Source organism: Arvicanthis niloticus, chromosome X (genome assembly GCF_011762505.2).
Source record: "Arvicanthis niloticus isolate mArvNil1 chromosome X, mArvNil1.pat.X, whole genome shotgun sequence".
NCBI classification, from domain to species: domain Eukaryota; kingdom Metazoa; phylum Chordata; class Mammalia; order Rodentia; family Muridae; genus Arvicanthis; species Arvicanthis niloticus.
Window position 1 is genome coordinate 17,161,865 of NC_047679.1, and position 24,580 is coordinate 17,186,444.

At 40.1% G+C, this 24,580-nt stretch overlaps 1 protein-coding gene across 2 annotated transcripts in view; it reads right to left on the reverse strand.

Annotated features, from left to right (window-relative positions):
• Positions 1–24,580, reverse strand: part of Shroom2 (shroom family member 2) — a 139,770-nt gene that overhangs the window by 68,727 nt on the left and 46,463 nt on the right. For both annotated transcript variants that reach the window (XM_076918656.1, XM_034485637.2), the window contains exon 2: positions 176–327. In XM_076918656.1, the coding sequence (XP_076774771.1) occupies positions 176–327 (152 nt within the window). The remainder of the gene's footprint in view (positions 1–175; positions 328–24,580) is intronic.

The following is a 24,580-nucleotide window of genomic DNA, read 5'->3' on the forward strand; positions in this document are numbered from 1 at the left end:
ATCCAAAAGGGGGATCCTGGATCAGTCTTCAGAAACTAATGAGGAAAAACTGTAATTTTAAGCTCACACACATATTGAGATTTCTAACCTATAGACAAGCCATATAGGCTTGGCAATTTATCATTCTGTGCCTTTCTGTTTGTCTTGGTTAATAAAGAAGGGATACGCATCTTACCTTTTGACCACAAGCTTCAGGGTCTTGTGGGAGCCTTTTACCAGGCAAATTGCTTCTTGTCTGAACCCTGAGAGACTGACATCATTGATGGCCACTATCTCATCTCCAGCAAGTAGCTTGTCGACTGCTGCAGCTTTGCTTCCTTCTTCAATCTGTAACAGAGAAGGGAGTGCCATGAACATTCATGAGCCATAGCAAGGTCCTCTAACGCACCTTTGAATTTAATATGTGCAGGCTTGAAGCAGGTCATAGTTTTAGGATAACCTAGGAATAAAAAGATCCAGAAAGCTTAGGGCAAATAGGCTCTGGAAGCTGAGTTTATTCCCACTGAAAGACCAGGGTTACACTAATAATACAATGCTGCTTATACTGCGTCCCTCATCTTGGTCAGTCCTCACAAAAGTTCATTGAAAAATGAATGGAAAGACTCAGAAATTCATATAACCAAAACAAAGGAACCAAAACCAGATTCATATTTTGGAATTCTTTCATCTGAATAATAATTCTGGATCATTTTTACTATTTGGTAATTATTTTTCATACATTAATCCTGTACCTTGCTTTAGTAGCACTTGTGATATAATTCAAATTTCACCTACCCATTTATAAAAGCCATACATTCGTACAGCTTTCAGTTCGTTCACCATTCCATAACCACCATCAAATTTCAGAACATTTCTTTGATCCCAAGAGAAATCTCATGCACATTAAGCAGTCTGATTCCTAATAACCTTCTTTCCTTTTCTTCCTTTCTTTCTTCTAGTGTGGGAGAATGAACCCAGCCCCAATGAGCTATGTCCCTCCCTCCCTCCCTCCCTCCCTCTCTTCCTTCCTTCCTTCCTTCCTTCCTTCACTGAGATGGGGTCTCACTCACTATATAGCCCAGGTAGCCTTGAACCTATGATTCTCCTGACTCAGCTTCTGTAGTAGCTGGGATTTCAGGCCTGCACTGCCACCACCATATCCAGCTTTCTAATACATTCTCTAGTGCTGCATAAGGGGAGGTGCGACACAGTTCCTGCCCCTGGAGCATCACCAGGCTGTTGATCCCATGACCCCCACATGTGCTGATGTTTGCTGTTGCCCTGAAGTTGATCTGCTGTCTTGACTACTGTACTTTCAATCTTTCTTTCTGGGGAATCTACTTCCTCCCCCCCCTCCAGCTAATCACACCATAGTAAATGAAGCAGATGCAGTCTTCCGGAATGAGGAATGGAGGCTGTGGAGGATGAGGAGCAGGCCTTCCACTTGGTCTTTAGGGTTTAGACAATATAACCCCAAGGGCCATAAAAGCCTATATGGTCCTTTTTTTGGAGATGATTCATTGCCAGACTTGGCCTTGAATTTGTAATCATGAGGAAGCTTATGTACCCTCCAGTTCCTTGATGGATACATTGATTAGCCAGGGTGAACTTGGAGGCATCAAGGACAGAGAGTTAGAGTAGTCTCAGGAAGAAAGGTACAGATAGAAAAAATAGAAAATTATATAAGATTTAGGAATAAACGGTATCAGAAGGAGAGTGCATGAGACTATGGAACTGCTAGGATAAGGGAATGAAGATTAGAGAATTAAAAGATGATGTAGAAGCATATAAAAAGTTAGTACTCTGTTTTTCTAACTGGTTGAAGAATTGAAGATAACAATGTCTGGAAAGATACAACCACACATTTAGATAGTGCCACAAAGCACCATTAACTCTTAGATCCACAAAGCCAAATATATTTTCTATGATACCCGCCCCCTTCCCCAAAACTCCTGCAAATAAACAAGCTGCAAAGAACCCAGTGGCAAACAAATGACTGGTAGTACAATCTGTTAGCTGACTTGTTTGTTTTGAGACAAGGTCTCACCATATACCCCAGGTTGGTCTCAAACTCCAGATGCTTCTGTCTCATATTCTGCGGTGGTATACAACTTTTGTAACAGCACTCAAGAGACTGAGACAGGAGATTGCTATAAGTTTTAGGGCAGCCTGGGCTACAAAGTGAGACCCTGTTTCATATATAAATAAACACAGCTACATATATTTTTAAAATCTCTACCAACTCCCCAGGGGAACTACGTTTTATGCTAAAAAATCATTTAGTCACTGTAGGTCAGTATTATACAAAAAATTAAAATTTTACTCCTAGCTTGTCCTGAAGGTACAAGCCTGAGTCTCAGCTACTCAGGAGGCTTAGGCAGTAACTTTGCAGCTCTTGCTCCCAAACCAAAAAAAAAAAAAAAAAAAAAAAAAAAAAAAAAAAACCAAAGAAACAAAAACAAAACAAAAAAACCAGAAACTGAATTGGGGGATGGGGGCAACAAGATAGTTGAGCAGACAAGGTGCATGCTGTTAAACCTGATGAAGAGATTTTGATCTCCAGGCCCTACATGGTAAAGAGAGAGAACCAATATCCATTCATTGGAAGGAGAGAACTGACTCTTGAGAGTTGTCGAGAGTTCCACAGATGTGTCACACACACACAGACACAGATATGGGGGGGAGTGGAAAGAGAAAGAAACAGGCAGACAGAGAGAGGGGGAGGGAGAGATGTGAATAAATGAATTAACACATAAAAATTTTAATTTTTTAAAAAATAGGCTGGGGATATAGTTTAGTGGTAAAGCACTTGTCTTCATGTATGAGGCCTGGGTTCAAACAAATACTCCAAGCAAAAACAGGAAGTAGTCCATCAAATAATAACCCACTTCAAAAATTAAGACAACTTTTTTTTTTTTTTTTTTGACACAGGATCTCACTGTGTGGCCTTGATTGGCCTAGAACTTGCTGTATAGACAAGGCTGGCCTCAAACTCACAGAGATCTACCACCTGCCTCTACCTCTTGAGTGTCTGAAATAAAGATATGTGCCAATGCACCCAGCAAGTCTAGACAATTTTCTCCTAAAGTCATAACAAACATGCGTAATTTATAATTGTCTCAAGACTGTACACATAGCTAAAATGCATGGGCCATCTGGAAAAAGATGAAGTTTTGACAAGTCTCATGTGAGAGACTCAGGAGCACCCAGGTAGAAGAGCATGTAGGCACCTAGCTATCTGAGGGTACAACTCAAGGAAAGACATCCTACATGTGGAATGAACAGAAACAGGAAATATTTAAAGCCTGGAGGTGAATTTGGGGTTACTAATGGAGGCAACTTAGATATAAAACAGACCATGGAGGAAAAAGTATTTACAAGGAGGAAGAATGAACACTAAGATCAACCTAGAATGGCCTGGGCTACTAATAGTGGTGGAAGAAAAGACAACCCAAACCCCAGGAATACAACAGTGTAGCTGTGATTACTCCCCTGAAGCCAGCTGGTAGAATCGCAACACCATACCCTTCAGTTTGGTAGGAGTCTGGGTCCCTGATTGGTGGGCTGAGAAACAGAAACTAATTTGGGCCTTACTACTAAATAATTATGCTTTCTAGGAACAACCCAAATGGTCATTGATAGATAAATACATAAATAAAATTTATACATGTACAATGGAATGTTATCCAGCCCTTTGTAAAAACTGTGGTAAGATGTAGCTCCAAGTTAGGATACCTGCATGGCATGCATAAGATCTGAGGTTTCATCTCACTAAATGGGGCCAGAGTTTCAGTATGACAGGATGGAATGCTGTCAACATGCAGACACTGGTGATGGCTGTACAACAGTGGGAAATTTAACTAATGCCACTGAATCTACATCAACATGCTTAAAATGCTCAATTTTATATTGGATACATTTTCACACAATAAAATGTTGTATTCTCTTCAATATATGAAAGGAAGAAAATGATTCTGGCCCAGTATAAAACTGATAGGGACTAAATTTTCAAATATATCCTTGACCCCCAAAACTTTTAATTGTACTAACATTAAGAAAATATTTAGGGGAGACCTGGTAGGGGAATGAGGTGGGGACATCCTCTTGAAGACACAGGGAGGAGGAGGCACGGGATGAGGAACTGTGGGAGGGCAGATCGGGAGGTGGGTAATGACCAGACTATAAAAAAAATTAAAGTAATTTTAAAAAAAGAAATATTTAGGAAAGCTGTGGTAACAGGGTTAATGTGCTAGGAATTGAGTCCAAGGCTTTATGCACGTAAGCCAAGCACTTCATAACAGACCCTAAATATCTCCAGTCCCAGTTTTTCTGAGACTGGGACTCATAATGTATCCCACACTGCCCTTGAACTCCCAGGAGTTAGAATTATTAAGTATGCCACTATGCCTGGCCAAGACAGTTTTTGGCACAGTATTTCCTCAAAATGATGTATTATCTGTATCTGAGTCAACTATAGTGATTGGGTTTTAGAGTCAGTTTTTTTGTCGAGTTCCCACAAATGCTTATTTGATACGTTCTGGGACATTCTATCAAAGTAATCTCATCTGAACCCTTCTACCTTCTCAAGGAAGGCTGATTCCTGTCACCTATCATTTCTTGTCTACAAAGGTCTTTATTTACTAACAGAACACCATCTTTCTTTTTCAACTACACCCCATCTATATTTTCCAGGGAAAACATGTTTGTATTTGGGAGACAGCATGGTATTTTCCTTTCTATTGTTCCCTTGACAAGAGATATTTATATATGAAGGAGGAATGTGATCAAAAACCAAAAAGCTGGCACTGTACCTCTAGTTTGCTGCCACTGTAGCCTACAATCTGATACTGCTCCAGCATGTTAAGCATGCCTAGGACCTAGAGAACAGCTTCAGCACCAACTGCATGGGCAAGCACTGGGAAATGCTGACTATAAATTTGACATCTGTTTCACCTCAGTGCAGAAAAAAGCAATCTGATCCTCTCAACACCTGCCAAAAGAGAAGACCTAGCACCTCAATGAGTATGGGGGTCTGACTGGCCTCAAAAAAGCAGAAACTGCTGCCAAGCATGATGAGGCACAGGTGAACATCTGAAAGTGCTCGTATGATGTTCCACCACCACTGATGGTGCCTAAACATCCCTTCTACAACATCAGTAAGGATCACAGGTATGCAGACTCACTAAGGATCAGCTACCCTCTTGTCTATAAATCAGATAAGACAATAGAGTCCTTCAGACTCTCACAAGAGAGTATCTTTATTATAGCTCATAGGGTATCATCAAGAGGTTATCATGATGAACCTGAACCTTACAACTTTTCCTCTCTTTGATCTGAGAGATTTCTTCAAAGAAGGAAACTTAGACAATAGCTTAAGCCCATCAAGCTCATGCAATTCCTTGGCGACGAAGAAACCCAAATGTGAAGCTGTGAAAATGGTGGTTCTTGGGGCAAGGTCAAGAAGTAAAGGCAAGCAGACACACTACTCCAAAAACCATTTTTCCCTTCTCATTCAGGTCTTCTGTATTGCATGTCTCCAACACCTGTCACACTGATTACACCTTCAGGATCTTAATTGGTAGTTTCAAATGGAGACATGTGGCTCCCATTTTCATTTTAGTATTTTGTCTCCTAAACCCACTCCCTTCACAGAATCTAGTCAGAATAGCACAGGAAATGCTCCTCTTATCCATGAGAGTCACCTCTTCCCTAGTGCATTAATTTACTAGGGACCTGCTTGGAAAGAAGGCAAAGGAACCATGATGGGGCATGCCCAGGAGCAACTAGAGCCTATTTATGTCCCTGGAGCCTGTCCTATGTGTTAGGTCTCAAAGAAACCCTGAACAAATGGCTAACTGAGGTGTCTATTTAACATATCAAAGTGGATACTGGTCACTGGGTTATCCCAGAATCTCTCAACATTACAAGTACCAGTTACAAAGTTGTCCTGGCTGGCAGACCCTGACCCCTACTCTAAACCTCCCTAGGCCCTGAGCTTTCATTTTCTTTTCCCCAGTTTCTCTTTTCCTATAAAATCTAACCATTTCGGCTATGAACCCTCTTAGTTCCCACAGACTTTCTTGGGTCCTTGTTCCTCTCTTGGCCTCCTCCTCTCTCTTCTCTTCCTCTCTCCTTTCATGATCCTGTTTAGTCTGCCGGCCATGTTCAGTCTGGACTCTTCCATATTCCTCTGGCAGTTCTCTAGATAATAAACCTCAACAATACCTTGGAGCCATCATGTCCTCATTTTTCATTCACTATGCTGTACTTCAGTTGGGTAACTGGGGACGGTGGTTGTTCCAGTGAAAGATGAATGTGTCCTGCATAGTAATTTTTCAAAAACAGTCCCCTCCCTGACCCTAAAGGAGCTGGCTCCAGAAGGCTGGAATCAATCCTAAATCAAACTTACGTGCTATATTTAATAGTATACAAACCCCTTCTGAGGTTTTCTACAGGTAGCTGAAATAGTCCTACACGTGGTCAACAGAAAAATCAACCATTCCCAACACCAAATTGGGTAAATTCCTTGGCCTCAAAGGACCAGGAGTCCATCATGGTGTGTATTTTCTGCTTTGTTCTGTAGCAGTGAAATGGCCCTTGATAACATCTAAGCACACAGTATCTCATCATGCCTCATAAATCAGGTTCAGTTGCTTGGCCTTGCTATGTGAATTCTGCTACTCACTTTGTACATAACAGAATGACACCTTTTCTGGATCAGTATAAGAGAATGATGTACAATTTTTTAAAAGAAAACACTTTTCAACTTCCATTCTAAACTAAACTCATATGCTATCTCAAGTTGGACTTAATTATTCATGCTTGCACTAGAAAACAAACCTAAATTTGGCACCAATTTTCAAGGAATAATGACTGTGGTTAAGAGTGAGCCAGGCATGGGTGATACACATCTGTGATCCCAGAACTCAAGAGTTTAAGACAAAGCATTATGAGTTTGTGGCCAGCCTGAGCTACACAGTGAGACCTTGTCTCAAACAAGCAAACAAATAAAAATAGAAAACACAGAACTGCCACATGATACTTGTTACACTGTAGTCCTGTGTTTGTAAGGAAAAGTCAGAGTGTGTGTTATAACTACCAATGTCAAAACTACAGACTTTTTACTGTAAGTAAAAAGTGATGTCTTGGGAAGACAAAAGAATATGAATTCTGTAGGTAACCAGGAGCACTGTGGATAAAACAGTCTAGTATAATGGAAATATGAAGGGCCATGTTCACCTTAGGTTCAAAGTAGAGATGTAAAAGCTCCACAAACAAAATGTGTAGGGCAACTTGAAAGGAATACAACAGGATTAGGGAGGACATTCCATGGAGGTCTTGACATGAAGAAACATGCAGGCAGGAAATGGAGGCATGCCAGAGGGGTGAGTCAGGGGAAACAGTGTGAAGAATATATAGCAGTGTGGGAGGATCCGGGCAGAAAGTGAGAAGGCTAAGAACTTGACCTTGAAGCAGAATGTGGGCACTATTGTTCAGGTAGTATAGGTGGGTGAGGGAGGGCAGAGAAGTCAAGTGTGAACTTATGATGAAAACGACTACCTCAGGATATTAACCTTGTAGTCAGAATAAAAACAAATGTCTTCAACAAAAAGAAGAGAACAGCAAAAGCCAGGCACGGTGGTAGACACCTGATATCCTGGCAGCAGGGGTGTGAGGCTAAAGTAGGAGAACTCCAAGTTTGGGAACAACCTAGCCTACAGCAAGACCTTGTATTAAGTGCAGGGCAAGAAGACAGTGCAGCCGTGATGAATACCCATCCCTGAAGCCTTTTCAGTACTTCTGACAGAGGGCAAGACATCTTCATAGTGTAAAGACAACTAAGCAGGACTCTTGTGGAAGGAAGAAGACCTAGCTTGCCATTCATGTTAAAGTCAAATTCAGAGCTTGGGGAAGTGGAACATACCCACATGTCCAGTCATCAGAATGAAACACGGAAGAACAACTTTGCTGTTTTATGAGTCTGAGATCACACTTCAAAATGTGACTCACACCTGCAGGTTATCAGCTATAATTATCTCCAGAATATTTTACCTTCCAATGAATAGCCTAAAGTGCATGAGCAGGCCATGCTTTTTGTTACACAGAATAATGACTTCCCAGTCTTCTTAAATCCATTACTCATTATGTTTGGTCTCAGTTCCTTCAGAAAGGAAGCTTGACTCAGGTCAGGGGTGGAGTATTTAACAGGTTGGGAAATGCCATTAAGGTGGGACTTCAGGGAAAATAATATAGAGGTCTAATAATCTTCTCATCTATCTCTGAGATGAGGCCCAGGTTATACTTAGTCCTAAGACACAGAGAGGCAGATGTGGCCTGGATGGGGTGACAGAAATAGGTAAATGAAATGTTTAAAAGGAAGGTGATGAATTGGCAGCAAGTTCTGATGCCAACAGCAGGGTCATGTAGACACCAAAATGGAAAGCAGAAGTGCCTATGGGGCCTCAGTCTCCCTAGGCAAGCACAAGATCCAGGGGCTATGCAGACAGATATTAGTGAACAAAAAGGAGCTGACTGCTCTGCTGACTGTGAGAACTAGGCACTGGGTCAAAGTTTTGCAAGGCAGAGAGGCAGGCTCAGCAGCCAGCTAGGATAGACTGGGAACCAGAGAGCCATTTACATTCTATGGCAAGGGCTCATGGTTTTCATGATGATGGGCATAAAGCCCAGCACTATGGACCTTTTCTCCAGATGAGGTGAAAGCTTAAAGACTACAGTACCTGGCAAATCTCTATCATGACAAGATTGTACTTATACAGTCTGCCTAAGAAACACCCAAGGACAGGAAAAAATAAACCCAGAAAAAAATTTTCTGGAAAAAGTTATATTTCTGCAGAAACAAAAGATTAAAAACACTGTATTTCCAGTACTGCTCGTTAGTTAGCAAAGCACCAACCAGTTAGCAATCCAATGCCCCAACTCTCAACTTTAAAGCAAAAAAAAAAAAAAAAAAAAAAAAAAGAAAAAAAGCTTATCTATAGGGCCAAAGCAGTGCTGGAGGAGAAATCTAGAACCATCCTGATTTGACACTCCAGAGCCAAGACTCACATCTCAATGACAGTAAAACACTCAGAAACAATACCTCACCCTGGGAACAACTCTCCTGAAGTCACAGCCAGCCCTTGTTCAGTACTGTCAGCAGAGGGCACTGGAGGGACACCAAGGGAAGACTAGTTTCTCTTCCTTATCTCAAGTGCTCTCCTCTCTGCTGGTCCTGTGGGACATGGTAGTCATGTGGTACACCTAGTGACAATAGTCTCAAAAAGGTGCCTTTCTTAGTTTCATTAGCTCCCCTTGGGCAGCTTCCCAGTAAGTTAGCAACAACTTTCAAATGGCTTTCTAATGACTTTCATTGGCATCCTAGCCAGTTTCCTAGTGAGCTTCAAGAACAGCACAGGACAATTTCCTGATTGCCACTGGGCCTGTGGCCCTGACTGTCTTCCCTATCTGGAGAGTAGACAGTCAGACAATATAAACTAACTAACTTTCTCTCTCTCTCTCTCTCTCTCTCTCTCTCTCTCTCTCTCTCTCATATATATATATGATATATATATATATATATATATATATCTCACACACACCACTGAGCTTTCAGTTGCTGAGGAAGAGAAGATAGATTTCTCTTTTTGTACATACCCTGGAGATTTTTGCCTTCTTTTTTTATATGCTGTTCACATTTGTTTTGAGTCTTTTTTACTAGTTAATGCCAAGTCAGAAATAAACAATAGCCTGTTGCTAGTTAAGGATCCTTTATAGTATTTAAGTGTCAATACTATAGTGCCAAGACTAGCTCCAAACTACCCCATTTAAGCAATCTCCTGCCTCAGCATCCTGAGAAGCTGTGACTATAGGTGCTCGAGCAGGAGAATTTTTTTTTTAATCAAGAGCCACGGGCATAGTCTTGCTTTGCAAGACCTCTGGTCTCTATGGCAACTGCTCTAGTTTGTTTTTATAAAGAGACAAGATAGAAAACACACAGCCAATTCACTGAATTCTGATTTGTATTAAGCAATCTTTGTTCTAATTTCTGTGTGGTTTGTTACCCAAAACCAATTGATAAGTTCTGAGGCAAATGCACTACCAGATACACAGCCATGATGGCACAGAGGAAGAAAAAACCAGGTGGTAAGTTAGAAAAAGGTTTGTGTCATGGAAGGTTTACAAAACATTGAGGCAGGAAATGGGACTTAAGACTTGTTTGTACAGGATTTGGAAAAAAAGTTACTTATTTTTCTTTAATCTCACTTTGGTCATCCAAAAACTGATTGTCTAAACTGGGTTTGGTGATGCACTGCTGTAATCTCAGTTACTTGGGAGGCTCATTTAAGAGAACTGGGAGCTTCAAGCCAGCCTGGGCTACAGTGAGAACAAATCTTAATAAACCAAAACAATAAAGACAAGCAAACAAAAAAACTACCAGGACAGCCAGGCACGGTGGCAAATACCCATAATCCCAGAAGGAGAAAGGTAGGAGGCAAAAGGATCCAGAGTCCAAGGTCATCCCCAACAACATTATTCTATTTGAGACTAACTTGAGCTACACAGATCCTACCTCAAATAAGAAAAGGAGAGCGAAAGGGACAGAAAAGGAAAAAAAAAGTTAAGGGAATTTGGAAATGAGAAGGAAAGGGAAAAGGGGGAAAAGAAAAAGAGAGAAGAGAAAGGAAAATGGACAAAACCAAAACACCCAGGACAACCAGAAAAGATAAAAGTAAGATAAAATGAAGATATGTTACAAACTCATAATACTAAGTATACTCACAGACCACTGTTATTACAATCTGTTTATGTCAGATTGGGATTAAATCCAGGTGTGGTGGCACTTGCCTGTAAAATCCAAGCATTTAGGAGATAAAGGCAGAAGGATCAGTTCAAGGTTATCTTAACAAGTATGGGATAAACAGACCCTGCCTTCAAAAAAAAAATGAAAACACCCTAGGTCAACTATAAAATACAACTGAGATAAAGAAGGAAACATGATATAAACTCCAAGTATTATACAAATTTATTCACAAATCACTATTATTGTTATAATCTATTTATGGTGGATTGGGACTGGGAGCTGGGCTTTGTAGAGTATGCCTTCGATCCAACACTTGGGAGGTGGAGGCAGGGAGGTGGCAAGCAGTTCAAAGTAATCCTCAGCTTGCACTATATGAGCCCTTATCTCAATAACCAAAAAGAGTGGTAAGGAGAGGGAGGAAGAAGAAAAAAAAGGGGGAGACTGAAATGAAGTTCAAACAGCCCCACTCTCAGGCTCAGTGGTAACTTACACAGATCTTGATAATAACATGGTAATAACATGAGAACAGCTTAGTGGAAAGGGAGACCTCTCCACTAGCCATTTACTCCAAAGTTACTTAGGAAGAATGTTTCCTAAGCCATTGTATTAGAAAGGTTTGAAACAAAAACTCCAGTTATCCTGTACATTTGTATTGTCTAAACACAGTAAGTTTTCTATACAGCTGGTATAATATAACAGAAGACACAAAAGTTCCAATTTATAAGTGTGGTGACTTTTAAAAATTTAGCCTAAGTGAATTATAGAAAGCAGGTCACGTTTCCCCTGTGAATTAAAGGTTACCTAACAGCTGAAGGTGAGGATGGGGGTGGTGGGGACAGCTAAGTGGTGGAGCACTTATTTAGCCCTGACAAGGACTTCAGTTCCATACTTAATGATGTAAGAAAACTAAAGAACTTCTATCCATCTGGTCTGACACATAGCCATTGATTTTGTTGGATACATTGGAGATCACCTGTAATCCCAACACTCAAAATGTTTGAGGCAGGAGGATTGAGAGTTAGAGGACAGCTGAGATACAAACTACATAGCAAGTTTGAAGCCCTACATAGAAAGACTGTGGGGGAGGGGAGTAGGTAACTTGTTACACTAATACAAATCTCTCTTTAAAACGTCATAGTCTAAATATCCTGTACTTAACAATCAGAGTAACAGAAAAGAATACATGCACATCTTACCAGCTGGCCCTCTGAAGGAAGAGACTGCACAGATGAGGAAAACTGTTTTCAAGGATCTCTATTCATTGGGTCAAAAGAGGAAGCTGCCAAGGCAGAGGTGGTGCAACAGATGGGAGAGGTCATGTCACAGTCACACGGGACAATGGATAGATGCAGAGGGGCCCAGAAGAGGGCTCCAACATGTTTTCACACTCCACTGCTCTACATCTTCTTCACCTTGACAAGCAAGGGCTGTGTTAACAACCGTCAGCAGTTCAACTTGGTTAAGACATAACCAGTCTGAGGCCTTCTATTTGCCTGTGACCGTTCTCTCAGTCACAGCAGTTGCTAATATTTTTAAAATCCCTCTGCCACAGAACCCTTGGTGCTTCTGCTCCCTGACTAAACAAACTTAGAAAGAAAAGGGTCCCTGTCCTCAGGTACTCAGGTGTGCATCGACAACCTATGCAGCCAGCAATGTGGGCCAACGTCCAACCTCAGAATGGTACTAGGGTCATGATCTCTACAGGGACAAAAGCACATGCAACCATTTTTACATATACAGCTCCATGGCCTAATATATAATGCACAAGGGAATAGCAGATAACTGGAGCTATGTGTATAGATGTGTGATAGTCAGCTTTCCAAAACTGTGACAAAATGCTTAGGAGACTCACTTGAAAGGCTGCCTCTGAGCTTGTGACAAAGCAGTGAACAGGGCAGCAGAAGCACCTGGTTCACCTCAAGGCAGTCAAGAAGTGAATGAGGCAGAGCCTGGGGAATCAACATTTCCTTCAAGGGCATGGCCTCCTCAATGGCCTATCTTCCAATTACTAGGTACCACTTCCTAGAGGTTCCACCATCTCCTAATAGCACCACACATCAGCAACTTTTAATACAGGGACATCAGGGGGTCTTTAAGATCAAAATCATACCATTATATTTAAGAAAGACCCTCAGAAGAATGTTTATACCAATATTGAGTATAAGAACTCAACAGTGGCTATTTTACCCAAATATTTGGTTAGTAAAAATTTGGGGTAAAAAAAAAAATGGATAGCCAAACAGAATACCTTACCTTAAACCAAGCTTCTCAACCTCAGCATTGATAGCATTTGAGGCCAGTCATTCTTTTCTTTGGGCAGAATGGATGTCCTATGCTGCAATTTCGCAGCATCCTCAACCTTCACCTACCTTCACCTGCTTATTGTTACTGCTATCAGTTCTCCAGACATTGTCACATGCCTCCTGAGAGACATAATCCTTCCCGGTGGAGAACCACTATGTTAAATGATATACTGGCAATATCTAGAATGGCTCATGTTGAACAGAAAACCAAAGCCAAGTCACTTCCCATGTACCATGGCAAGTTGCAGGGAGCAATGTAGATCACACAAATCAGCCTCCTTCTGGTCTGTAGCAGAATGCCTAACAGCTTGGAGAGGCTACGTGGTGCCATCATATTTAACATTGTTCTACCATTTCTATGCAAATAAGGCCTTGATATTCCAGTCACCATTCGTCTGGCTGTCACACACCTCAATAATGATGGACACACTGTCCACTCATTACTGAAATGTAGATTACTCTGGCCCATTCACATTCAGCCTAGAGAACCAGACCTTATGTATGGTTTGGTCCTTCCTGGTGGAGCAATTGAGAGATAACTAGGTTGTGAGGGCTTTGACCTAATCATAAAATAAGCCATTGGTGAGTTCTTAATATTATCATTACTAGGAAGTGAGGTGCAGTTGGAGAAAGTAGGTTATGACCTAGATGAGATATATCATGTCCCTGATCCTGTGCCCCTTTCTCTGCTTCCTGGCTATTGTGAGATGAATATTTCTGTTCTACCACACCCTTTCATCATAATGTTCAGCCTTACCAGAGATACAGAAACAACAGAGGAGCCAGATGATCATCAACTGTAACCTCTGAAACAAGGAGCCAGAATAAGACTTTTCTTCACTGAGTTATTTTTATCAGATGGTCTGTCACAGTGACAAAAAAGCTCTAATACAACTAGCATTTTTCTAATGACAAAGACCAAATTTAATATATATATTTCTCTTCTCTTATACAGATGTACTGACCACACAATACATACCATTTCTGGAAAGGATGAAAAAGAGGAAAAAAATCATCAAAGATAAAGAGAGTCCCTGCCTATAGCCTAATATTCATCTTAGGACAATGTGAGGGAAAGTTGTAGGATAGATACACACACACACCACCACCACCAAATACACCATCCCATGATGGCTGTTCAAGAAGGTTTTCCAAATATTTAGCTTTCCAAACAGGCTTTTCACCCATCTAGCAACAATGCTTATGTGTTCCTAGGCAGTTCTCACAGATCTCTGGGTAAAGAGGAGTCAGGTCATTTAAAAGCTTGCTTCCATAGAGATTACTAGGATTACTGAAATCTGCAGTTTTCAAAGCACAAAGGCAATCTGGAAGAACAGATACACAAGAGACAGGAAACGGAACTGCTGGGTGTTAGAACACAGAGTTCCAGCTGCTCAGGACACATAGCTGTTTATTTTTAATGGCTATTCCCATCCTAGGGCTAGTTCAAAGGATATGTTGCTCTTAAACAATTGAATGCACTGTGGTTGTGCACGTAAGAAGGAAAGAGGGAGGGGAAACTGAGCTACAGTAACTTCCCTTGAAGTGAACTCACAGGCACCACCCCCTCCCCAGCCTTCCTCTTTCTCTTGAATACAATATGATGCTCTTGCTATTCACAAAGACTATCTTTTATTGAGAAAACTTTTTGGTGATACTTTTCAAAAACAAACATTTCTTAAGAAGCTCTGGCTTTGACATGCAAGTGTTTATGGGGTTGGAAGGGTGAACACAAGGGGTGGGGGTGGGGGGCTGGGAGTACAAAACAACCCCGGGGCAATGGCATGATCTTCTGTTCAGAAGCCATAGCCACTATCCAGGGCCACAGAGGAATAACTTTAGAGAGGAGCAGGTGTCTCCAGCTAACTATCTAGATTTTCCAGGGTAAACTGTTTTCAAATGTTTACATTGCTTTTCAAAAGAAATGACTCCTCTATTCCATGTCACCCTGCAAAAGCAGTATTATGATGCTGGGTATGATGATAAGGTATCTGTCATTCTGTACTTGGGAGGCTAAGGAAAGACCATGAGTCTGAGATCAGCACTACACAGGGAGGCACTATCTTAAAGGGAGTTGGTAGCTGGGGGTTATTGCTCACTGCTGGAAACCTTATATTATTTTTAAATCCCAGTAATACAGAATTAAAAAAAAAATAAAGAATCATAGTCATGTCCATGGCTGGCTCATTTAAATCAAAACTTATTCTCAGATATAAATACTCATGGGTTTTTAATCATCCATGCACTTACCCAACATCTCAAGGTGTTCAAGTCCCTTAATAGAATGGTTTGTTATTAAAAAGGTAAACTTCACTTTCCCTGTTTTCTTTGTCCTAGATTTACCATTCAAAGGTCCAGGACTCTCCATAGTTGACCTTTCCCTGTAGCTTGACTCATGTCCAAGTTCCTTCCCTGTGATCCTTGATTGTGTCTTTTGGAAGTCTTCCCTCTCCCTCCCTCATCACTAATATTGAATTATCTGTGATAACTCCCAGCCCTATGCTTTCCAGTGTCTGAATCCTCTGCAGAGGGAAGAGTGTCCACTATGAAGAGAGAAGAGCAGAAAACTGCTGGAAGCTGCAGAGCAATCAAAGGGCTGAGACGTCTGGGGCTATCTCTTTGCTCTGTCCTTGAACTAAGACAGGATACCTGTAGATTCAGCAACTACTTGGCAACAGGGAAGACTAGAAGGGCTATAGGCCCAGGTGTGGCATGGCTACCAGTCTAGACAAAGCAGCAGGACTCTGAGACTCCAGAAAATTGTCTGGTCCAGGATCCCCACTATCTACCTTAAGAGCCTAAAATGAGGTAGTTAGAATAGCTCTTCCCAGAAAAGACTGATGTTTCAGATGGTTTATAGCTCTGTTTACTTATTGACTTATTGTTTGTTTGTTTGGTTGGTTGTTTGTTTGTTTGTGGGGGACACGGTACCACTCTGTAGCCCAGTTAGGCCTCAAACCCCTAATCCTCTCACCACAGCCTCTGAAATACTGATATTACAAATGTGCAACATGTCTAGCTTACATACTTGTTTTTGATATTTTATTTTTATTTATTGGAGACATGCTGTCCAGGTTGACCTTGAAATTCTGATTCTCTTGAATCCACCTCCTAAGAACTGAGATTAAAGGCATGCACCACCAAGCCTGGCTTAAATTTTTGTTTTGTTTTTTTTTTTTTTCTTTCAAAACACAACACCAATAAGAATAATTCTAGGTGATAAAACTGCTTACTTTTATAATTAGAACTATGAAATCATAAAATTTATTATTGTGGCTAAGAAAAAAGCAAAGAAAAACCTTGCTGGTTTTGCTTTCTATAAGAGTAAGACATGTTGGGTTAATGTGTTAAACATGGATGAGGCTGTAGGGTCTCCTCAGCACCACCAATAAATAAATGAGAGTAAAAATAGATTAAATATACCCTACATCTATCTCCTACAATGGCATTATTACATTTCTATTTTTATCTAATGCCTGCATTTCCTGCTAACAAGAAAATGTACAGTTGTCTTTGTTATCTGATGGCGGGGGCAGTGTAGATCCCCCGAGGATACTGCAGTCTGAGGATCATCATGTCCCTTACATACTATGGAACAGTGTACATATACAATCTATTCATGCCTATAATATACTTTAACCCATCTCTGGATCATCGATAATATTTAATACAATGCAAATGCCATGTACATAGCCGTTACACTATGTTGTTTGAGGACTAATAACAAGAGGAAAAAGTCTGTACATGTTTAACACAATTTTTTTTTCTCTAAATGTTTTGTGATTCATGGTTGGTTACATCTAGTAGACTACGGAGTCAATGAACTTAAAAAATATATAAAAACTAACATGTATGAAGTTAAATTTCTTTAAGAGCAATGGAAATACATGAAGGTAGTTTTGTTGTTGTTTTTGTTTGTTTGTTTGTTTCAAGAAAACTAGCAGTTCTTAACTCACTAGTATTATTTATCCAGGCAAAATGATATTAGAATCTAACCAAAATAGCCTATTATCTAAGTTATAACTCTTCTGTCACTTAAAACACAGCAAGGTACTTTTATGCCACACTAATCAAGACAAGACTAAACAAAAACAAGACACCCTATACTGACTTGCTCAGCAGCCAACTCTCCTACGGGAAAATCTTAATTCTTTAATGATATGTTTATTTCTTCTAAGTTCATCCACAGTTTGAGTGGGTATAAAAGGAAAACTAGGGCTAGAGAGATGGCTCAGCAGTTAACAGTGCTTACTGATCTTGCAGAAGCCGAGTTTGATTCCCAGTACCTACTGCAAGTGGCTCAAAATTATCTGTAACTTCAGCTCCTGAGGATCCAACATCCTCTTTTCCTGGCCTCTGTGAGTAGTTCCCTTCCCCAACACACACCTAAAAATGGAGCCATCATTTCTTCTAGTTGGGCTTAAAAAAATTCTTAACATAACAAAACTGAAGCCTCAAAGCCATTTCTGGTTCATTTTCATTTTTTCTAATCTGGCAATAGCCTTGCCTTATTTTGTGTCCTGTTCTGTTCTCATTCAGTCCTTTTAGGGACAAATTTTTATGTAAAACTATACATTCATCTGCTAGAAATATGGAAATATTTGGGGGAATTTATCCATCTTCAAAAATGAATACAAATTGTTTTCATTATAAACCATAAATTTTTTTCAGGCCAGTGTGGTAGCTCATATCAGCACAGTAGTCTGAGCTACTCAGGAGGTTGAGGCAAGAAGATTGTAAGTTCAAGGGCCAGCATGAGCTACACAGTAAGACAACTGTTTCAGAAACACACACACACACACACACACACACACACACACACACACACACCTGAAATATGACAATTAGGCAAGAATTGTTCTCTCAATTCTATAGGAAAGTAAAATAAGGATCATAAAGATAAGTAACTTACTGTCATAGTTTACCATGTGTATGGAACTTCCACAAGAACAGAAAAGAATTTGTGGCTTTTAAATAGAAGAAAATGCAGAGGAATAAAACTCCTACCAGTAGGTCAGAGTCTCTCCCATCTAAACTCAAGTCTCAGACTGTGTGACATGGGGATGGGACTGGCTGTGAGCTGCAGTCCTCTCCTGCCACCCGCACAGCCACAATATAAGCATAAGCAAAGGTCTAACAGAGTCCAAGGTGACAATGACAGATAGAAATGAACTTTTCACATTTAGAATATAAATGGTCTTACTGTAGATTTATTTAATTAAAAAAAAACATATGACAGAATCTCTAGCTTCCATCTAATTATTCATACTCAAAATCCATTTTGTTTTATAACAAAATGCTTTACAACAAATATAGTTCCCAGGAAGCCATGCAGGTTACAAAGTCAAAGTGATGATTCTGGTTCACAGCATGACACCTTCATCATTGAGTGTTAGTGTACATAGCCTAACTTATACCCTACTTCCTCCTAATTAGTTAAAGCCCGAGTTATTAATCAGCCAGCCTGTAACTGAATTAAGACTCAGTTTAATTTATGATGGGCACAGATTTGCAGAGCAGGGCAAAAAGAGGAAACAACACATCCCTGTGCTTACTTGTCAGCAAAGTATCAGATTAAAATCTAAAATATACCAACCACACTAGAAGAACATTGAGACAGAATATTCCAACAGAGGACTTCCTTGAAAGGTGTGGGTTGGATCAGGGGTAAAGGGTTAACAGAATATGTCTTCCATTCCTTTATATAGGTCATTCCTTTATATAGGTCATCACAGAGATATCACTCTGTACCAATTCATTGAGATCTATGTTCATTTGTAAATATTTTCTCAAGAAAAAAGAAAATGTATTATTTCTGCTATAAGTTTATATGTCACTGAGAAAAGGTATGTTGTAGAATAAAAAGAGAATGGGATGGAAATACATCGATGTCTCTACCCCAGAACTTGTGAAGGTGGCCTTATTTAGACACATTATCATTACAGATGTAATTAGTTAGGATGAACTCATATTAAATTGCTATAAGAGGTAAACTCAGACATAAATGCATGGTAGATGCATGATGGAGGTGAAGATTAGAGTAAAACAGCCACAAACTAAAGGATGCCTAGGGCTACAAGAAGCTGAAAGAGGCAGAAAGGACCCAGCTGGAACATCCAAAAAGGGTGCGGCCCTGCTAACATCTTGATTTAGGGTGTCTGGCTTCCAGAATTTCAACTGTATATTTATTGTGAAACAACAAACCTCTCTTGGGCAGGGAGGAGGCTCAGTGTAGAATACTTGCCTTCCATGTAGGAAGCTTTCACTAGTGCTATAAAGACCTCCTTTGGCTTTAAGGTTTTAGAACTACAACTGTCTTTACTGTGGATCAAATTCAACCACCCTTAAAACTGGAATTCATGAGGATTGTCTTCATAGATATAAAATGTGGCAGGTGATGAGAATAACAAGAGAAAAAGCTGCAAATTCAGCTTAAGGCAAGCCTTCAAAGTGATGGCAATAAGAATGAATGAAGCTTCACATACTACACAGAATTGGCAAGGAGCTAGGCAGAACCCAAATAGAAACTTCCCATAGGTGGCTGGGAATCAGAAAGCAATACATTGTACCTATTGTCCAATCAAAATACAAAGAAGAATAGATGAGCCTTCTTCATCCATAGATTTATTCATTTTGCTCTAGTGCTGAGAGTCAATTGCAGAGATTAAATTCAATTCCAGAAGTAAGCACATGCTAAGACAGCCAGTAAGCACATTCTAGGCCAGTCACAACAGGACTGACAAGGAAGACCATTGCACTATATCCCAGCCTTGGAATGTATGTTCTTAAAAGCAAAGCATAGGAAAAAAATATTAGTTCCATTTATGGCATTAGTTGATGCCCTGCTGGGAGGTTACCTGAAGGGTTTTTTGTTTTGTTTTGTTTTGTTTTTGATTTTTTTTCTGACAACCTTCATAAACCTTTTCAAAAGCACTAACCTGCTCCAAAGTTTTTTAATTGCTCAACCAGACACTAGTCATGCTTTGTATTCCAATATACCTTGGTCAGCTTCACAAGAAGCTGCTTTTAATGAGCAAGCCCTTTCTTCTGAACAATAATATTTTTTGAGGAAGTGATGGTGCTGGGCAATAGAACCCAGGTCCTCACACATGTGAAGCACATATGCTACTACTGAGCTACACCCCAGCCCTCAGACTGTAACTCATTATAGGATCAGAAGCCTTCTTTCCAACATAGTAAACTTGTCAACTGAAAACTAGAAGCTGAAGGAGTAAAACAGACTTCACTCAGGGGACATCCTTGGCAGTTAAATGTATCTAAACGTTTGATAATTGATCAACAGTTTTATGACCTAGTAATGTTTAGAACTTTTTATCTGTTCAAATGGAAGCTAGAAGTGGTGTCTGTCAGGCAGAAGTGAAAAGAACACAATGGAATCTGACAGGGGAAACTGCAGCATTTTTAGAGTGCATAGTGTTAACTTTCTAGGTGCCTGTATGTGCTCCTGACAAAGCACTGTTGCCACACAGATACATTCCAGGTGAAAAGTAACTACAAGAATGGCTGAGGAACTAATCATCTCAGGAACCAGCCCTGACTAGTCTCTGTCTAAATACCAGCTGCTCATTATGCTAACTAGCTCTTCAGGGTTTGTCTACTTGATATTGGAAGTGCCAACTGAGAACCTTCTGTGCCCCCCCCCCCATTCACTTTTCAAAAGAAAGGCAGACTTTACTAATATCAGAGTTTACAGCACTGTCTTAAAAGGGTGCAGTACATTAAAAAAAAGAGAAGCAAACGAGACATGTTCCAGGACAGAATATGACTAGATGAGATATGGATGTTAAGCTCTGTGAACCCACTGCCATCTTCCTATTCTCTGTCCATGCAAAGAGCAAAGTCCTAGGAGTTAAAGGAACAAAAGAATGACCTAAGGCATCCCAACTAATGTACTAGTTTGCTTTCAACTGCTGTGATTAAACAGCATGATCAAAAGCAGTTTGAAGGGGAAAAAACAATTTGGCTCACATATCCCAATCACAATTAAGATAAGAGTTCAAGGCTAGAACCTGAGACAAGAACTGAAATAGAACTAGTGAACAACACTGCTTACTAGCTTACTATTCATGGCTTGCTCAGCTTGCTTTCTTATACAACACAGGACTACATGCCCAAAGGTGGCATTGCCCACAGTAGATAATGTAAAATCCAGATACATCTCCAGAGAATCATCTAACATGAAAAAAGCCCACTTCAAAGGTTTCATCTTATATTATCCCACTCACATAGTATTCTTGAAATAATACACTTACAAAAATAAGAACAGGATTTGAGGGGTGGTGGTAGTAGTGGTGGTGGTGGCAGAAAGGGGATTTATAAAAGAGCAAAAGAGAGGTGGTGTCCTTGTAGGAATGATAATGTCCTACATGCGACTTCTATTTGCATCAAAAACCTAATGTGATGCTGTTGCTGTGGTACTACAAGCAGGAAGCCTAGGTGACAGGTCTATGGCATCTCTCCCTATCTTCACAACAACACAAATCTACCATCCCCAAGGAAAGAATTTTAATCATTTAACAAAAATGAACTATCAAAGGTTAAATAATTAATCAGGACTCTTGCCAGAACCATGAAGATCTTAGTGAAACACCTAGCTTTCCTCCTTCTTGTAAAGCCCCATGAGAACCTTGAATTCATCCCCAATAAAGTCTCAAATCTGAATACCCAGAAACACATTAACCTGTCTTCCTAATCCCAGATACCTAGACATCAGCATGAAAACACAATCAACAACAGTGAGGATAATATGTCTTCACTAGAGTACAGTAATCTTACCACAGCAGGCCCTGAATATTCCAACACAGCTAAAAGCCTCAAAATACCTCAAAACAGCCTTTATGAATATGATAGAGGTCTTTAAAAAGAAAATGAATAAATCCCTTAAAGAAATCTATGAAAATCAAACAGTGGAAAAAAATGAATACAAATGATCAAGACCTGAAAGTGGAAATAGAATCAATAAAGGAAACCCAAACTGAGAGAAATCTTGAAATGAAAAAATGTAGAAATTCAATCAGGAAACTCAGAGGCAAACATCACCAACAGAATACAACAGATGGGGAGAGAATCTCAGGCATTGAAGACACAATAAAAGAAACGGATATATTGGTCAAAGAAAATATTAAATCTAAAAAATTCCTGGCACAAAACATCTAGGAAATCTGGGACAGTATAAAAAGACCAAATCTGAGAACAGAAATAGAGGAAGGAGAACCTCAGCTTAAAGGCACAGAAGACATTTTGAATAAAATCATAGAAGATGAATACAGGACACCAAATAGAAAGAAAAAATGATGTCCTCTGGGAACAAAATCATCAGAATTCTAAATGTAGAGAATAAAAACAACTAAGAGCTACAGGGAAAAAATACCAACTAACATATAAAGGCAGACTATTAGAATTATATCTGACTTCTCAATGGAGTTTAAAAATCAGAAGGGTCTGAACAGGTGTGCTGAAGACTGTAATAGACCACAGATACCAGCTCAAGCTACTATACCCAGGAATATTTTCAATCAACATGAGAAAATAGGAATATTCCATGATGAAACACATCTTAAACAACTCCATCCATATTGAACATATCTACAACTCCATCCATATTGAAGGTATTAGAATCTAAAGAAGTTAATTATATAAGTGAAAACAAAGTTCAAAGAAAAGTGCACATGTGCACATGCATGCGTGGAGACACACACACGGTACACACACACGGACACACATACACAGTACCACTACCACCAAAATAAGAGGAATCAACACTCATTGGTTATTGATATCTCTCAACATCAACATTCTCAATTCCCCCAAAAAACAGATGCAGAGCTAACAGAATGGATCCAGAGAAAACAGATTCCATTCTGCTGAATAAAGAAACACACCTTAACATCAAAGCTAGACATCTCCTCAGGGTACAAGGCTGGAAAAAGATATTCCAAGCAAACAGACCTAAGAAGCCAGCTGGTGTAGCTATTTTAATATCTGACAAAATAGACATCAAACCAACATTAATCAGAATAGAAAGGGAAGGACATCACATATTCACCAAAGGAAAATCCATCCAGAGGACACTGCAATTCTTAACATCTATGTCCTAAACACAAGTGTAACCAACTCTGAAAAGGAAACACTACTACAGGTTAAATCACATTTTGAATCTCATACACTGATAGTGGGAGACTTCAGTATCTAACTCTCACCAATAGACAGGTCATCCAGACAACAACTAAACAGAAAAATGTGGGAGCTAGCTGAAGTTATAAAAGAAATGGCCCCAATGAATATTTACAGAACATTTCACACAAACACAAACCCTCTCCTCAGCACCTCACAAAACCTTCTGAAAAACTGACATATATTCGGACACAAAGCAAATATCAACAAATACAAAAAAAAAATCTAGTAGCTGAACAACTCTTTACTGAATGAAAAATGGGTGTCAAATATTAAGATAGAAATTAAAGACTTTCAAAACTTGAATGAAAATGAAAACACAACTTAGCCAAATGTAGGGGGATACAATGAAGGCAGTTCTAAGAGGCAAGTACATAGCACTAAGTGCCTACATTAAAATAAAATAGAGAGATCTCCCCTTCCAGCCTGTGCCTACCACTGGGGCAGATCATCAGCTTGTCTGCCCCTCTGAAGACCCCACAGTCTGAAGGCCTCCCTGGAGTCCTGCTGCACACAGGGTAGGAGGTAAGGGACCCTCCCAAATAACCACAGCAGCTGGGACCCCAGTGAAGCCCAGCAGATTTTGGACCCATCCCCTCTGCTCAAACTCCATCTCACTTCCAACCTGCACCTTCCTCTAGGACATATAAATAATGAGCCTGTTCCTTTGAAGACTATACAGTCTGAAGGCCACCCAAGAGATATGTTGTATCCAGGACAATAGACCCCACAGTCTGAAGGCCTCCAAGGAAATCTGCTGCAGCCAGGGCAGATCATTGGCTTGCATGGCCCTCGGAAGACCCCACAGCCTGAAGGCCTCCCAGACGTTCTGCTGACACCAGGGACACAAGTTTCCCAGGAGACCTGCAGCAACTCAGGGACACAAGAGGAAATCTCCAGACAGAGTCGTCCAGGCCAATTAACACCAGAGATAACCAGAAGGTGAAAGGCAAGTGCAAGACAGAAGTCAACAGAAGCCAATATACTTTGGCACCATCAGAACCCAGTTCTCCTACCACAGCAAGCCATGGATACCCCAATACATGTGAAAACCAGGATGCTGACCTAAAATCCTAGCTCATGAAGATAATAGAGTCCTTTAAGGAGGATATAAATAACTCACTTAAAGAAATACGGGAAAATACAAACAGGTGAAGGGACTGAACAAAGTGGTCCAAGACCTAAATATGGAAGTGGAGAAAATAAAGAAATCACAAATGAAAACAACCTAGGAAAGAGGTCAGGAGATACAGATGCAAGCATCACCAACTGAATACAAAAGATAGAAGAGAGAATCTCAGGG